The 16,742-nt window shown below is 42.5% G+C and overlaps 1 protein-coding gene across 1 annotated transcript in view; it reads right to left on the reverse strand.

Annotated features, from left to right (window-relative positions):
• Nucleotides 1-1,223: 1,223 nt before the first annotated feature.
• LOC124613394 overlaps nt 1,224-16,742 on the reverse strand; it is a 138,145-nt gene continuing 122,626 nt past the window's right edge. The window contains exons 4-6 of the mRNA XM_047142096.1: nt 12,115-12,235; nt 1,440-1,573; nt 1,224-1,319 (exon numbers count right to left, since the gene is read on the reverse strand). Coding sequence (XP_046998052.1) covers nt 1,224-1,319; nt 1,440-1,573; nt 12,115-12,235 — 351 coding nt within the window. The remainder of the gene's footprint in view (nt 1,320-1,439; nt 1,574-12,114; nt 12,236-16,742) is intronic.

The following is a 16,742-nucleotide window of genomic DNA, read 5'->3' on the forward strand; positions in this document are numbered from 1 at the left end:
GATAGAAAAGGTAAACAGATGTGCCTTATGTACACCCAATAATTGTACTTAAAAACACCTTGTTCTATCCTGTGAAAGATGTTTCAATTACGAAGAAGACTGTATCAGCAATGTTCGCTCGAGATATTACATGTAAGCAAACTATACATTACAACTAAAATTATCAAAAAGTTATTGTACTGCATTATTTTTGTATTAACGAAGTAGGATCATGTAGCTGCAATGACTTATTTTTCCTTGTTGCTTTCCAGTACTTTGTTTTCATCCTGTGTCGCCTTTTCCTTTCTTCTTTCCATGTTGTTCCCGATCTCTGATTTCTTCTGTACTGAAGGCCATCTAAATTTAATATTTTATTCTTACAAAGGTTTCCGTTTGCTATTTCTGATTCTATGATGTTGTTTATTTCTAGTTCTTTCTTTATTTCTGCAGTTCATGCTACTGTGATTTCTTCTTCCAGAAATACAGGAATATTACTTTGTTTCGTGAGTCTAGTCTCATTCATTCGGTAGAGGTGTCCAAAAGAGATTAATCTTCTTTTAGCCATTACTCCTGATACTGTAGATCTGTATTGCATACATTTGTTTTTAACAATCCGTTCTTTCAGGTACTTCAATCCTGTCCAGCTTACAGTTCATCGTTATGCATTCTCATCCAAATTTACATTAAGAAGCACATGCTGTTATGTAAAAATCAAACTTTTTGTAACTGGTGAATGTTGTGGAGGCTTATTGCGAATGTTTTCACCGATGTTGGGAACAAAATGTCGTTCCCTTTCTTGCTAAGGAAGTAAATTAATTTGGCGTTACTCGAACGCAACCATACTAACAACGTTAAATTAGTTGATCGCAGTAATTACGGATCAGTTGAAACCTCAAGCAATTTATTTTTTCGTAAGTAATCGTATGTCTGCGTTTCCTATAGTCCCATGTGCAATCGGAAGAATTAATGGTGAATATTTTAGAATTCTACGAGATAACGTGGTAGCACACCGAGGAGGACTTTAATGAGACTGACACTTGCCTCAGCAGCCTACATATATACATTCTGTACGTTCTTAGCAGGGTATGTTACTGACTAGATTAGTTTCAAAAGACACTCATGGTGAGTGTGTCTGCAGAGACTGCAGAACTATAGGGACGTCTCATTAGGCTTTTGGGCCCGACTGCACGTGTGTGAAGTGAGGACGACACGGGACGCTGGTCGGCTGGTGCCGCCCAGAGTGACTAGTAGAGGCCGGCCGGGTTGGGGCGGCGCTGGCCGCTGGACGAGTGGTGGCTGTAGCCCGAGTCTGACTCGTGGCCCGGCGGGGAGTCGCTCATCTGGTGGATGGGCGGCGCGGACGGCAGGTAGCGCAGCTGGAAGGCGCCGGCCGCGGCTGCCGGGGGCGGCGGGGGCGGCGCCGAGGGCGGCGGCCGCAGCGGGCGAGCCTCGTCGGCGGCCGACGGCGACGGCGAGAGGTGCTCGGCGCTGCAGTAGGTGCGCACGCCCTCCGAGCTGCCGCTGTCGCTGCCGCTCTCACCGCCGTCGCGCTCGCCGTCGTCTCCCCGGTCGGAAGGCAGGTACTCGTCCGAACCTGAAACAAGCACGCCGGTTTTATAATCTTCTCACCTTCTTTCGAAAACGCACGATTTTTTTTCAGTAACTGCATTAGCATCTACGCCATACCGGTCCGAAGTCCAGCTGAGTAAGGGGTGGGAAAATATGGAAATGAGCGTTTGGCGTCGTTGGCCGTGAGGCCCCTTGTGGGGTAGTACCGGCAACCTTGGTGCAGGTCTTATTACATTCGACGCCACATTGGGTGACCTGCGCGCCGGATGGGGATGAAATGGTGATGAAGACAACACAACACCCAGTCCCTGAGCGAAGAAAATCTCTGACCCAGCCAGGAATCGAACCCGGGCTTGTAGGACGGCGATCCGTCACGCTGACCACTCAGCTATCGGGGCGGACAGTAAGGAGGAGTGGAAGTAGGAACCCCTAGTCAATAAATCTAGGTTCAGTTTTAAATTTTTACTTTGCAGTGGAGTGCGCACTGATATAAAACTTCCTGGCAGATTAAACCGAGTCCCGAACCGAGATTCGAGCTCGGGACCTTTGGATTTCACGGGTCAGTGCTCTACCGATAGACCTACCCAAACAAGATTCACGACCCGTCCTCGCAGCTTATGTCCGCCAGTATCTCGTCTCGTAACTCCAGACTTCGCTGAAGCTCTACCGTCAAACTTGCCGTACTGTTGACAAAAGCATTTGACCACGAAAGGCAGAGGTCCAGAGGTCGACTCTGGGTCCATCATACAGTTTAACAACTTACAACGTTGGTTCAGCTGTCAGCAGGTGATAATACCTTGTCAAGTCCTCTGATCAGGGTCAAAAACCTCAACGGATGCATAGGCAGAAGAGTGGAACTCTGATGTGGCGAAGATGAGAGAAGAGGCAACCTTGCATATTGCAGAGAGAGGGTTGAATCCAAAGTAGTTGAGACTCAAACTGTGGAGAAAGGAAGTCATCCAGAAGAAGTAAACCTCGAATAACAAACAGGCATGTCGTGAGGCTTCAGTGTGGGAGCCTCATTAGATGACAATCTGCTCAAGGGTGGTAATCTACGGAGGGGACATCCACCTTACTCGTATACTTCACATACAGAGAAAAACAGACGCATTTATGGAACAAACAATTAAGTACACAAGATGTAGAAGAAGAATTACCTAGCAACCGTCTAACCATAACTGAATAAAACAAAATTTTTATGGCATATACATTTCACCTTTATTCTTTACATGGCAGCTTCATTGGTCTGGTATACGGACATATTTTTGTTTGTACTACTTAGTTTACGTTTATGACAGTGTATAAGTAGCTTATTAATAATTCAGGCACATTTGCTTTTTTATGATGTAGTAATAATTTAAAGTTCTACAATGGCAAGGAAAGCGTTTCTGAAGAAGAGAAATTTTGTTAACATCGAGTATAGATTTAAGTGTTAGGAAGACATTTCTGAAAGTATTTGTATGGAGTGTAGCCATGTTTAGAAGTGAAACATGGATGAGTACACTAAGCAGATTCAGAAGGATGTAGGCTGCAGTAGGTACTGGGAGATGAAGACCCTTGCACAGGATAGAGTACAATGGAGAGCTGCATCAAACCAGTCTCAGGACTGAAGACCACAACACACCACTTACAGATATATACAAAAAATAGATGGAATCCACTTCGAAATCAACAAACCACATCAGAACATAAAGTTCACAATAAAAAATAAATACATAAATGACATAAGAATGAAAGAAAATGGCAAACTTTCCTTCAATGTTTTCAGAAAGCCAATGCCCACAGATAAAATAATACATACTCCATCATGTCATCTCCACAAGAAGAAGATTGCAATACTACGACCCACGTTCCATGGAATAAATACGATTCTGCTCAGCAACACATACTATAAAAAAGAAATGGGTGCAATCATAAAAACAGCTAGCAACAATGGGTATGACGCAAACGTAAAAGACTCAGTCAAAATACTAAAACACAAATACATAACAAACACCATGTATAAAGCATAATGCAGGGAAACTCAAGCCCAAAACCGATAAATGTGCGCCACACACATGCATCCATAATGACACCACCTCACAGAAAAGAAGCACATTGTACACTATGGCCGGCCGGGGTGGCCGAGCGGTTCTAGGCGCTACAGCCTGGAGCCGCGCGACCGCTATGGGAGCAGGTTTGAATCCTGCCTCGGGCATGGATGTGTGTGATGTCCTTACGTTAGTTAGTTTTAAGTAGTTCTAAGTTCTAGGGGACTGATGACCTCAGCTGTTAAGTCCCATAGTCCTCAGAGCCATTTGAAGCCACGTTTACAGGCACCAAGTCACAGACGGCGCGGCACCTCCCACCGGACGTTCGAGTCATCCCTTGGGCGTGGGCGCGCACGCGCGCGCGCGCGCGCGCGTGCGTGTGTGTGTGTGTGTGTGTGTGTGTGTGTGTGTGTGTGTGTGTGTGTGTGTGTGTTGTTGTTCTTAGCGTAAGTTAGTTGAAGTGGTGTGTAAGTGTAGGGACCGACGACCTCAGCAGTTTGGTCTCTAAGGAATTCATTCTCTCTCTCACTCACACACACACACACACACACACACACACACACACACAGAAAGAGAGACCACAAACACTCATTTAACAGTCATAAATAAAATTGTACGTATGGCAACAGCATACAAAACATAATATCAGACCATATGTTCAGTCCCTATTGCTATGAAGAGTGAAAACAAAATTTCAAGTGCCAGTTATCAGAAGAACAGCAGTAACAAAGGAGAAACAACATAACATGCACAATAACAGCCACGAAATCTGTAAGCTGAATTTTTAATTATTATTTAATCACATAACAGCAGGGTGTGCCAAAACTGCTTATAACTGACAGGGACTGTACTTACTTGGGAATGGTTTATTAATAAGGGGTTGGACCCCCATTTGTCCGTAATACAGCCGCGATTCTTCTTGGAATACTGGCATATAATGATTGTATAGCCTTTAGTGGAATGTCATGCCACTCTTCAATCAGAACCGCTTCTAAGTGACGAGGGAGGCGAAAATCTGCTCTGGAGGCTGCGCTCCAATACCGCCCACAGTGTTTGATAATGTTCAGGTCCGGGGACTGTGCTGGCCAGGGAAGTCGCGGCAGTTCAGTTGCATGCTCCTCATACCACGATCGTACTGTCCTGACTGAGTGAATGGTTGCTTTATCGTCCTGAACTATGACATCATTGTTGAGGAACAACATTTGAATCATGAGGTGCACCTGATCACCTAAAATTTTCACGTAATCTGTGGCTGTAACACGGCTTTTGAGAGTAATGATGGGAGCAGCAGAATACCATGGTAACTGCCCACACCATCACACTTCCACCTCCAAGCTTAACCGTTGGAATCAAGCCATCAAGATTGTAGGTTTCTTTAGGCGTCCTCCAGAAATAAAACCGGCACGATGTTGGAAATAAGGAAAACGTTGACTCGTCGGACCATATCACGATTGTCCACCGATCAACCGTCCAGGATTTATGGTCCTGACACCATTTCTACTCTTCTTTGCGTTGGTTATCGTCACTAATGGTTTCGGTATAGCAGCTCGTCCATGAATATTCTCTTTATGGAGTACTCGGCGTATAGTGTCTCGAAGGCGGGTATTGAGCTCTGCAGTCACTTTATCCGCCGTAGTTTTGTGTTGTTTTGACACAATTCGTACTAGCGTATGACAATCTCTGTCATTTAGTTTTGATTTGCGCCGATTATTACGTTTATAAGGTGATGTGTTTCGATGTTTTGAGTAGGCTGTCATGACTGTTAAAACAGTTGCCCTTGAAACATTCAGTATGTGGGCTGTCTTGGTTACTGATCCTCCAGCTAATCGAGCCCCCTCAGTTTTTCTCTTTGGGTCTCCGTTAAGTCTTTCATTGCATGTCGACCTCAGCCTCTGAATGCAAAAACAAAGTGTGCACTGCTCGTAAAATCCTGCACTGATGCGTAATCCGTACTGAACACCCACAATCCAGCGCGACACCTACCTTACCTCGGTTGTTGGCCGTCAAACACAACCATCCCAGTACTACCTCTGTTCACATTAATTTGCCTACCCCCTGTACATATACAATGTCCTAAACGTAAATTGAACAGTATAAAAAAAATATGTACATATTTCAGCACACTGAAGTTGCCTTGCACAGAACAAAGGGGAAATACGTATGGTGTAAATACTGTGTTGCAATCAGTTGTGATCAGACGATCCCAAAGTTATGATTATAGTAAGTGAGGATGAAGGAGAAGACCTTTATTAACCATCTAGATCCAAATGTTGTGTTGGTAGCATCTTCGGATAGATACAAACGCCGGCCGAAGTGGCCGAGCGGTTCTAGGCGCTACAGTCTGGAACCGCGTGACCGCTACGGTCGCAGGTTCGAATCCTGCCTCGATCATGAATGCGTGTGGTGTCCTTAGGATATTTAGGTTTAAATAGTTCTAAGTGCTAGGGAACTGATGACCACAGCAGTGAAGTCCCATAGCCATTTGAACCATTTGATAGATACAAACACTTTTACACGCGTAATTCACTATCAGAAGTATTCGTGGCTCCAATTCACAATCACATCACCAACAGCAATTTGGGAAGCTTTAAAAGGGTTGAAATGCCTCTGGTGGACTTCTTTCTCAGGTAGCATCCATTGTTTAGTACGAAGTCAATGGGCTACCCATTCTGCCTCTTTACCGGCAACACAGTACTCCTCGCCTTTGATACTGGCGTGTCCGCCATGTCTAGCAGTCAATTCCGTATTATATAAACGTGTACAGATAGTTTGGTCAATGTACTGCATTCTCTAAGGTCACATACACAGATAATATCGCTAACAAAAAGCAACTCCAAGATATAAAAATTTCATGCAATATATCGTTTCTCCTTTTTTGTATAGATATCACTTTACTCAAAATTCAGTAGAATTATATAGGAATCCATAATGAGGCACTTGCCGTACATTCTCTATATCGCAAATAGTTTGAGATGCTGAAACACGATTTTAGGGAACATGCATCGAGTAGAGTATTTTGCCATGTAGTTATCACGCAAAACATCATGATCTACTGCAATATGCAAATAACTAATTCTCAGTGGAATAATATAATTTTTTACAGGCATCGAAAGTCGCTGAAAAGAGAATTGCTGTAAGTTTTGTAGTAACGTACGCGAAGAAATTACACTCTTTCTTCTCTAGTGAAATGTTTTTTTTTTTTTTTTTTAAATTACTGACTTGTCTTGTCCTCAGTTATTAGTTTAATAATACACTGCATCACGTTTCCATTTGCATTACATTATTTGTGAGATAAATCTACGTAAATTATGCATGTTTTGGCAGAAGTAAATTTGAACTCAGGAACAAGATAAGTTAATTATTATTCAAAACTCGTCCCTGAAGACACTTTTCCGAAGAAAAATGTAGACTAAAAGAAATAAGTAGCCACTTCTGACGTAATCTGCTTAGAGGTCTAATCCAAGTCCATTTAAAAAAATGAATGGCTGAGAGTGAAAATCCCAAAGTCTTATTTCTAAACTGAATTGCCAAAGAAATTGGTAAAGGCATGCATATTCAAATACAGCGATATGTAAACAGACAGAATAAGGCGCTGCCGTCGGCGACGCCTACATAAGACAATTGCTGTCTGGCTCATCGTTAGATCGGTTCCTGCTGCTACAATGGCAGGTTATTAAGATTTAAGTGAGTCGTATAGTCGGCCCACGAGCTATGGGACACAGTATCTTCGAGGTAGCGATGAAAATGGGATTCTCCAGTACGGCCATTTCACGAGTGTACCGTAAATATCAACAGCCCGGTTAAACATCAAATCTCCGACATCGCTGCGGCCGAAAAAAAAAAAAAAAGAAAATCCTACAAGAAAGGGACCAACGACGACTGAAGAAAGTCGTCCAACGTCACAGAAGTGCAACCCTACCGCAAATTGCTCCAGATTTCAATGCTGGACCATAAACAAGTGTCGTGTGCGAACCATTCAACATAACATCATCCATATGGGCTTTCGGAGATCAAGGCCAACTCGTGTACCCTTTATCAGTGCACGACACAAAGCTTTACGCGTCGTCCGGGCCTGTCAACACCGACATCGAAATGTTGATGACGGGAAACATGTTGCCTGGTCGGACGAGTCTCATTTCAAATTTTATCTAACGGATAGACGAGAAAAGGTATGGAGACAGTCTCATGAATAAATGGACTCTGCATGTCGGCATGGGAATGTTCAAACAGGTGGACGTGTGGGACGTGTGCAGTTGGGAGTGATATGGGAACCCTGAAAAGTCTAGATACGACTCTGACAGGCGACACGTACCTAAGAATCCTGTCTGATCACCTGCATTCATTCATGTCCATTGTGCTTTCCGACGGACTTTGGCAACTCCAGCAGGACAACGCTACATCCCACACGTCCATAATTGCTAGAGTGGCTCCTGGAACACTCTTCGGAGTTTAAACACTTCCACTGGCGAACAAACTCCCCAGACATGAACAATACTGAGCATGTCTGGGACGCCTTGCAACGTGCTGTTCAGAAGAGATCTCCACCCCCTTGTACTCTCACAGATTAGTGGAGAGCCCTGAAGGTTTCATGGTGTCAGTTCCCTCCAGCACTACTTCAAACATTATTCGGGTCAATGCCACTTCGTGTTGCGGCACTTCTGCGTACTCTTGGGGGCCCTGCATGATATTAGGCGGGTGTACCAGTTTATATTCAGTGTATACTTCAGTTATCTGTGAAATGCGAAACCAAATCAATTTTTGGAAGCCTATCAACTACCTGTGGAACTGAGAAGAGATTATTAATGTCTGCGATGAACTAAAAGGTATTTCATGTAGAAAGTAAGTCCTTCACTCTCTATACACACAGGAAATAAAAGATGGCACACAGTGTTCCGTGAATTTTTTTCATATATCTCAGATAACTGAGATACAGAAATAAAACTGTTTGGAAATTTTCAGGACCAGACAGTCATTATAAGTAATACACATAGGTTATAGCATCGTATTTCTAGGATTTCCTTCTCTTTTTCTTTGTCTTCAAAGAAATGTCTTCAGTGACAAGTTTTGAATAATATTAACTTGTTTTGTCGCCACGTTACAATTTCTCACTTTTGCCAAAGAATAGCACGTTTTACAAAGACTCATCTCAGTAACATTCTAACGAAGCTGAAATTGTGATTGAATCCTGAAGCAGCGCATTATTAAAGTGGTAACTAAGGATAAGAAAGCTCAATAGTTCATTAAAAAGTATATTCTGAGCACGAAAATAAAAGGATAATGTTCACTTAAGTTGCTGTAAAACCCACATCAATTCTCATTTCACCAGTTTCCGATCATCATTAAAAAATTAAATTATTCCATTGAAAAAGTCTATGCTTACTAATGTCTCACAGCAAATAAGGAAGACACACATATTTACGATGTAGAAAAATTCACTCCCCTTTACTTGCTATCGTTTACCAAAGTCTTGTTTCAATATGCCAAACCGTTTATGACATACAAGCGATGATACTAATTTTTCATTCTAGCTTTATCATTTTCGTGCGTGGGCAGAAGTGAGTATTCTACATACAATCCAGCTTCTCGAGAATGGAGGTAAATATCTACCTCCTGCCACGGTTTAAAAAAAATTAATATGCTCTCTACATTTAGTATGCACCAATGTATTACCCAACAAACAGAAAATGAAATCTCACAGCGATGTCTATTTTTCATTACAAAACCATTTTAAGTTCGTGAAGTTGCTCACTCAATGTATAAATATCAGCAGAGTAAATATGACCATTAACAGAAGATAGTTCATCATGAATCTGACAAATCTATGAGAAGTGATGTTTTGTTTACCAAATAGTTTTTTTTTTTTTTTTAATCCTTGGAGAAACAGAAATCCGGGTTGTGCACACAGCTGTTTAAGCAGTCTAGCAAGCCTGCCAAAATTTTTATTGATGTACTCACATAAGGCTGAGTCATTTAAAACTATGTTTAATAATTGTTATTCAAAGAATGTATTTCAAAGAAATACACAGACAACACATTCTGGCCGTAAGAATGGTGTTAATATATATAGATGCAAAAATCAGTGTATACCTGTGTTAGTGATTCCACTGCTGTAATCATCATCACAACAGGTAATTTTTTACCAGTGAATGTTTACAATGGTTCCACACAACTGTAGTAACTTCGTACCAAGTTATTACTTTAGTTTCGGTAGCTAGAATGTCACTGTCGTTATTATGAACCAATTTTTTGTCTTTTCTACTTACCACATCCAGCATTCCGATGAGCCTGTCAACTGAGTGAATGTTTGGAACGTTCGTCATTGCGAAAAGTTCCAAAATCTTTAATCAATCATCCCAGAAACAAAGACCACGGTGTGGTGTCTCTCAATTCAGATGACTTGTAATGTGTATCATTCGAAGTAGGAATTCATGTGGTTCCTGATCATTATTTTCATGCATTAATTAGATCGATTTTAGTAGGACGGGGTGACAGCGCAGAATTTAATCGATCTCACACACATATCGACCACCTGAAGAACAAAGATGTGGAGTACCCAAATAGCCTGTCTCTAATTATGTCCTTAGTTCTTTGTAGTCAGTGACTGAGAAACCATAAGTGCTGCATGTAGATAAAAAAAAACTACTAAATATTTCGTATAATCGAAATTGAAATCGTTAGATTTGGTGACAAGTTCAATAATTATACACCTACAATGGTTTTTAGATAATTATACTTATGACTAAACTTCACGTATCAGTGAAATGAAACACAGGATTCAACAATGGGCTCTACAATGCTACCACACACGTAACCCCTGAGATTGGCAGAGATCAGATACAAAAACACTGCACCTACTAACTCAAAACCACGGAGTCCAAATGGCAAGATAACATACAGACATCGTATTTGACATCACAAAAGTCAGCAAAACTCTCGCATGTAGACCTTTTACTTAATATAACTTCGTTGTGTCACTAACACTCACCATATAATCCTTGTCGACATTCACTTGAATTGTATCATTTGCTCGCTCCATTGATTCGAGACGCTACACTATCTGATCAAATGTATCCAGACCCCTATTAGTGGGCGTTAATCTCGGGTGTATTCCACCCTTCACCTTATGATGACTTGAACTTTGCAGGGGACACATTCCATCAAGTGACTGAATGTCTGTGCCGGAAGGCAGCCCAATCTTACTCATGAGCTGAAACCAGAGAAGATTGTAACGTTGTATCTTGAGCGAAGTCGTTCTAACTCATCCCAACGGTGTTCCACTTAGTTCAATTTGGGACTGTAGGCAGACTAGTCCATTTCATGTGTTACTGTCCACAAACCGTTCCCTCACAGATGCTCCTTTATGACAAAAATCATCGTCTCAGAAATGTTTGAACATTGTACACAGCATATAATACCGAAAAATTCTTTCCTAAGATTTCGCAATTCGCATTTTCCTAGGCGCAACAAGGGGACGACACCCCAACGATGAAAAACAGCCAAATACCTTAAAGCCGCATCCTCTGTAGTTCACTGTTGGCACTACAGCTGTTGGCAGTTTTATGTTCTCCAGAGATTCACCAAACCCAGACCCTTCCATCCCATTTCAACAGAGCACAGCGTGGTTCACGACACCAAATCATTCGTTCCCAGTCATCCAATGTCCGTTGGCGTCGCTCTTTACCCCAACTCAACTCGAGCGTCGCTGATTAAAGAAATCTGTGGCTTATGAGGAACTGTTAGAGCACTTCACCACATTCTTTTTCTCTCTATACGCAGTCGTTCAAACTCGACTGTTGGCAGCACTTTGGAACTCACGAGTCATTTTTTTCACTGATTTCATGCGAGTCTAAAAACCATCCTTCACAATGTTCGACGGTCCCCACCTGTCAGTAAACGAAGTCTGCCTGACCTTGGAATAGCTGTGGCTGTTCCTTCGAGTATCCAACTTGCAATCACTTTTGACTTGGACAGGGCTGAAGCATGTCTAATCATACATTGAAGGCTTTCACGACCGAATGTTTCATCTGCTGAGAAGTCCTCCAGGTTGTATGGACGTGGTCCATGGAACTCTTCAGTCCCTGACAATTCGTCCAAAACTACGTTGGACATCATCTGAGGTGCTCCTGGTTGTGCTGAGTCTTGCCGACTGACTCGGCAAGACTCAGAACAATCAGGAGCACCTCATAAGATGTCCAACGTAGCCTTGGACGAAATGTCAGAGATTGCAGAGACTCATGGACCACAGCCATACAACCAGGAAGAATTCTCAGCAGATGAAGTGTGTCTGACGGGTTTTTTAATCAGTTGGCACCAAGTGACAAGTCCACCTACGAAACTGATCTAGCCCAACCTAAGCACTCTGCTGTTACTGCTTCTCTACTGTCAACTCAGTATTTCCCTACCTTTTATACTGTCGGAGGCCAGCTCTCGAGATGTCTGGTGGTCAATTCCGCATATTGGTGGTCAATTCTGGATACTTTTGATCAGATGGTGTACAAAGCACACTACTGATAGGGAGGCTAGCAGTACTACTCACTGTTGGAGATCTCGTTGTAGACGGGGTTGTAGAGATCGGAGGGCTGCTGGTAGTCCGGACACAGTGCTGCCCTCTGATCGTGGGGGCGTCGATGCGGGCGTGGTTGCGGCATCGCTTGCATCTGCGTTGGTAAAGACATTGAGATTAGTTTAACGGCAGCGATATGCGCCCAACACTGCCGTTAAATGCAGGTATACATTAGAAATTTGGTAGGATTAGCATAGAAAGAGACCAACAGTTTCTGGTGAAAGATGTACACACAAACAAAATATTTATTCTACGACAAATAGAAAACTGCCAAAATCTATGATTTGTAAGGCTCCAGCGTAAATAGAACAGGTTAAAACATGCACTTATTTTATGTGACATTCTCTGGTAGACGTAATGTTTATGGAACTATAAACCAACATTAGTCGTGACACTGACACACCTCTGGCATGCCAGAAAGCATCCCAAACTCTCCATTTAGTACGAACCCACTCAGGCTTCTGACTTCCAGAGCGAGATCCTATGCGAAATTTATCCATAACGCTTCTGAAGTATAAGCACAAGTTGTAATTTACTTTGGATAATGTGAGGACCGGAAGCAAAGAGTCAGGTTGTCTTATCTTTCAATAATCCCTGCGGGAAAAGATTTATATTTGGAAGGGGCATGTTTCATCAGGAAAGATATAAAAGAACTTTTGGCAGCTAATAGAAGACTCAGCTCTCCATCGTAAAAAGGGTAAAAATGATTTTATATTAGCTTTGATGGCGTTCACTCATCTCAAATATATCAAATATATATTACAAAGATGTTAAGTTGGTGAAGAAGATGAAAATTATTCACCCTATCATGAAGGTTTTAGATGAATTACTATTGTTCTCGCCGGCCGGTGTGGTCATGCGGTTCTAGGCGCTACAGCCTGGAGCCGCGCGGCCGCTACGGTCGCAGGTTCGAATCCTGCCTCGGGCATGGATGTGTGTGATGTCCTTAGGTTAGTTAGGTTTAAGTAGTTCTAAGTTCTAGGGGACTGATGACCTAAGATGTTGAGTCCCATAGTGCTCAGAGCCATTTTGAACTATTGTTCTCATGTGACCCTATTCGGGTTCGGAAGGGTAGCACATTTATTTAACGTTTATCATGCCTCCAAAAGCCATGTATCATCCAATAATGAAAATAGTATATGAAGATAGTAACTGTTCTCGAAAGAACAGATACCATTGATAACCATGGAGCTTCTCTAGAATAAATGATAATTAATTGAAACCATCAGCTGCCGACAGGTGTTGTTGATATACCTCAATGGGGACAGCCGAAAATGTGGGCCCGACTGGGACTCGAACCCGGGATCTCCTGCTTCATCTGTGTCCTCGGTGGCTGAGATGGATAGAGCGTCTGCACGTAAGCAGGAGATCCCCGGATCGAGTCCCGGTTAGGGCACACATTTTCGGCTGTCCCCATCGAGATATATCAACGACACCTGTCGGCAGCTGAGGGTTGCAATTAATTATCATTTAATGAAAATAGTAATTATTATTTCCATCAGCTACTAGAACACAGTTTTCATGAGACAGGGGGAGAGAGAGAGAGAGAGAGAGAGAGAGAGAGAGAGAGCATGGTCGGAGAGTACTTGGGCTACTGCTTTGCTCTCCTGTGTTCGGTATTAGTTGATTTGCGTAAGCTTAAGTACCTACACAGTTTATCAAATGGTTCAAATGGCTCCAAGCATTATGGGACTTTACATCTGAGGTCATCAGTCCCCCAGACTTAGAATTACGTAAACCTAACCAACCTGAGGACATCACACACATCCAAGCCCGGGACGGGATTCGAACCTGCGACCATAGCAGCCGCGTGGTTCCGGACTGAAACAGTTTATCACACACACTTTGTTTAACTTGAAATACAAACTGGGTCGTCGCCAGACTATGTTGAATGTCATCACAAGATCTATTTTTATACAATATTTAAAGCAAGGTGACCTGATGCAAGGTATTTAACAGCACAGTTAACAGTACCAAGGGTCAACGGAAACCTTTTATTCAAAAACACGATGCACAATGCTCGTTACATGCATCTGCACCAGTGTGCAGATATTCTTGATGAAACGCAGTAACACACATGACTGACGTGTAAGGAACGAACAGATTTACAATGAATACTTATATTAAAGAAACTCAGCCTATGAAAACACACACTGTGGATATACTACAATATTCATTAACTTGCAATTTAATTCCTGCTGACGTAGGGTTCGTCAGACTGAAACTGACTACCGCATCACATTGTGTAGCAATCTTGGGACTTGGGTGAAAGTTGTTACAAAACACACAGAGAAGAAGCTATGTTTCACAGTCCAACATTCACACAGAAGAACATTCTGTACTACAGTAGTTTAAGCACAGAATAAACGTAAAGGAGAAGAACATGAGTTATTTGCACAGTTTGAGCCAAATGAAGTAATAAATTCAATTTGTAACATAGGATTTAGGTTCAAAATGGCTCTGAGCACTATGGTACTTAACATCTGTGGTCATCAGTCCCATAGAACTTAGAACTACTTAAACCTAACTAACCTAAGGACATCACACAGATCCATGCCCGAGGCAGGATTCGAGCCTGCGACCGTAGCGGTCACGCGGTTCCAGACTGAAGTGCCTAGAACCGCACGGCCACACCGGCCGGCATAGGATTTAGGTGTTACAGGTTTAATTGAAGTACGAATTACACATAAACGCAGAAATGTTCTAAGAAAATGACGTTATCATCTTAAAGTACAACATATAAAGGCCAACAACTCTTAACATGCTTGTCCACACTCTTTTATAATTTCTGTTTGATGTGTGTGCCTTACTATAGTTGCGCGCAGTACATAGAATTGACGGGATGCTCCGTAACTACAATTGGTATCTTTTATACTTATAATATCTATGTTTCAGATTAGTTATGTAACACAAAACTTACCACTTCTTTTTATTTGTTTTAACAGATCCGTACATTTTCGTAATTTGAACAGGACCTGCAATCACTGTTAAGACAAATGTCGCAATAGACCGCAATAAAAATATTAAAATTATATAGTTTGTTTCACGCAGTTTGACACAAAAGTTCTGTGAGTATGGTAACTCTTCATAATTTAACAAACTGTACTGGAGAAACCAACCTTCCGGCCTAGGTTACAATGGCCTTCTTATGGCTCAGTTCAGCGCTAACGTATTCAGAAAACTTTTATGGCAACTGACTCTGACCGCGGGAGGCTACGCTATTTTCTTAGTTTTATGCCGTTCGTACTACTGCTGACAAACTGCACCTTGCGGCGCTAGACCTGAAGTTAGCCGTTAATAAAAGAAATAGTCATCCAGACGGTGTTTCTTCATTTACTAGAATAACAGTCAGTTGTCAAGAATGTAATCATATTTCCACTTAACACCAAGCCAGGTTTCACAAATTCCTGAATATTTTAAAATAAAAGCTCGTTTCTTTTAAAAAGTTGTAACTTCTGTTCTCTTACAGTATTTTAAAAATGCATTTTATAAATTCAAGAACTCATGAAGCAGTGTATCACTGCCTCTCGCTCCGCTGCGTCTACCGAGTGAGGTGGCGCAGTGGTTATCTCACTGGACTCGAATTCGGGAGGGCGACGGTTCGAACTCGCGTCCGGCCATTCTGATATAGGTTTTCCCTGAGTTCCCTAAATCGCTTCAGAAAAATGCCGGGTCGAATCCTTTGAGATGCCACGGCCGACTTCCTTCCCGAATCCGATGGGACCTATGACCTCGCTGATTGGTCCCCTCCCCCAAATAAGCCAGCCGCTCCCCCTTTTCACCCTCTTCTCCGCCCCCTCCCCACCCTCTGTCCCTCCTCATCAAAAACTTTCGCGCTTTGCCTGGGTACCTGGTCAAAGAACGTATGCCCGCAGTAAGTCAAGGTGAATGCCAAGCGTTTCTATTGAAGAGCATGCCCTATTTCATTCCTTTGCTTGCCCTGCCTCCAACTTGTGTTCTAATGAGGTCATTGTTGACTGCCATTTTGTATTCCGTATTGTGACACTAACGTTCTTTCACACGATGCCTTCAGTCTCAGTTAACGTCGATAAGAGCCAATGATGATGATTTTATGTCGTTCTGTGGCATCAAGGCCCGTGATGAGTACACGAGTACACAGTTATAGATCTCAGTGAACAAGTTATTTTTAATAAACGAGATTACTGACACCGTGTCCCATGGAAACCAACAGCTCTATGAGAGCAACTTCCTCCCCACAAGCCCCACCAAAATTAGAGCAGCGTTCTCACGGGTTAGAGGCGCTTCACACCTATCCCATCCAGGCTTGTGAAGCTACTGTGGAGGAAAGTCTAATAATTTAAAGGATGAATCTTAATCTGCTATTAGGTAAACAAATGGACCTGGTGATCTAACAGTGGAAACAGACAATCTTTTGTCCAACACTGTTGCAACAGGGGGTCACGACGGCAACGCAGAATGCTTGGTAACTATAACTAACTCTTCAGTTAAATCAATCATTATAGGTGCCTGACGAAAAAAATCTAAGGAGTTAGACGAAATGCCAAACGTGTTTTACAGTAACTGCTGGGATGTTGTCAGGGAAAAGCTGACCACATTATAAAGGACGTAACGGGACTAAG

The sequence above is a fragment of the Schistocerca americana genome, chromosome 4 (genome assembly GCF_021461395.2).
Source record: "Schistocerca americana isolate TAMUIC-IGC-003095 chromosome 4, iqSchAmer2.1, whole genome shotgun sequence".
Lineage (NCBI taxonomy): Eukaryota > Metazoa > Arthropoda > Insecta > Orthoptera > Acrididae > Schistocerca > Schistocerca americana.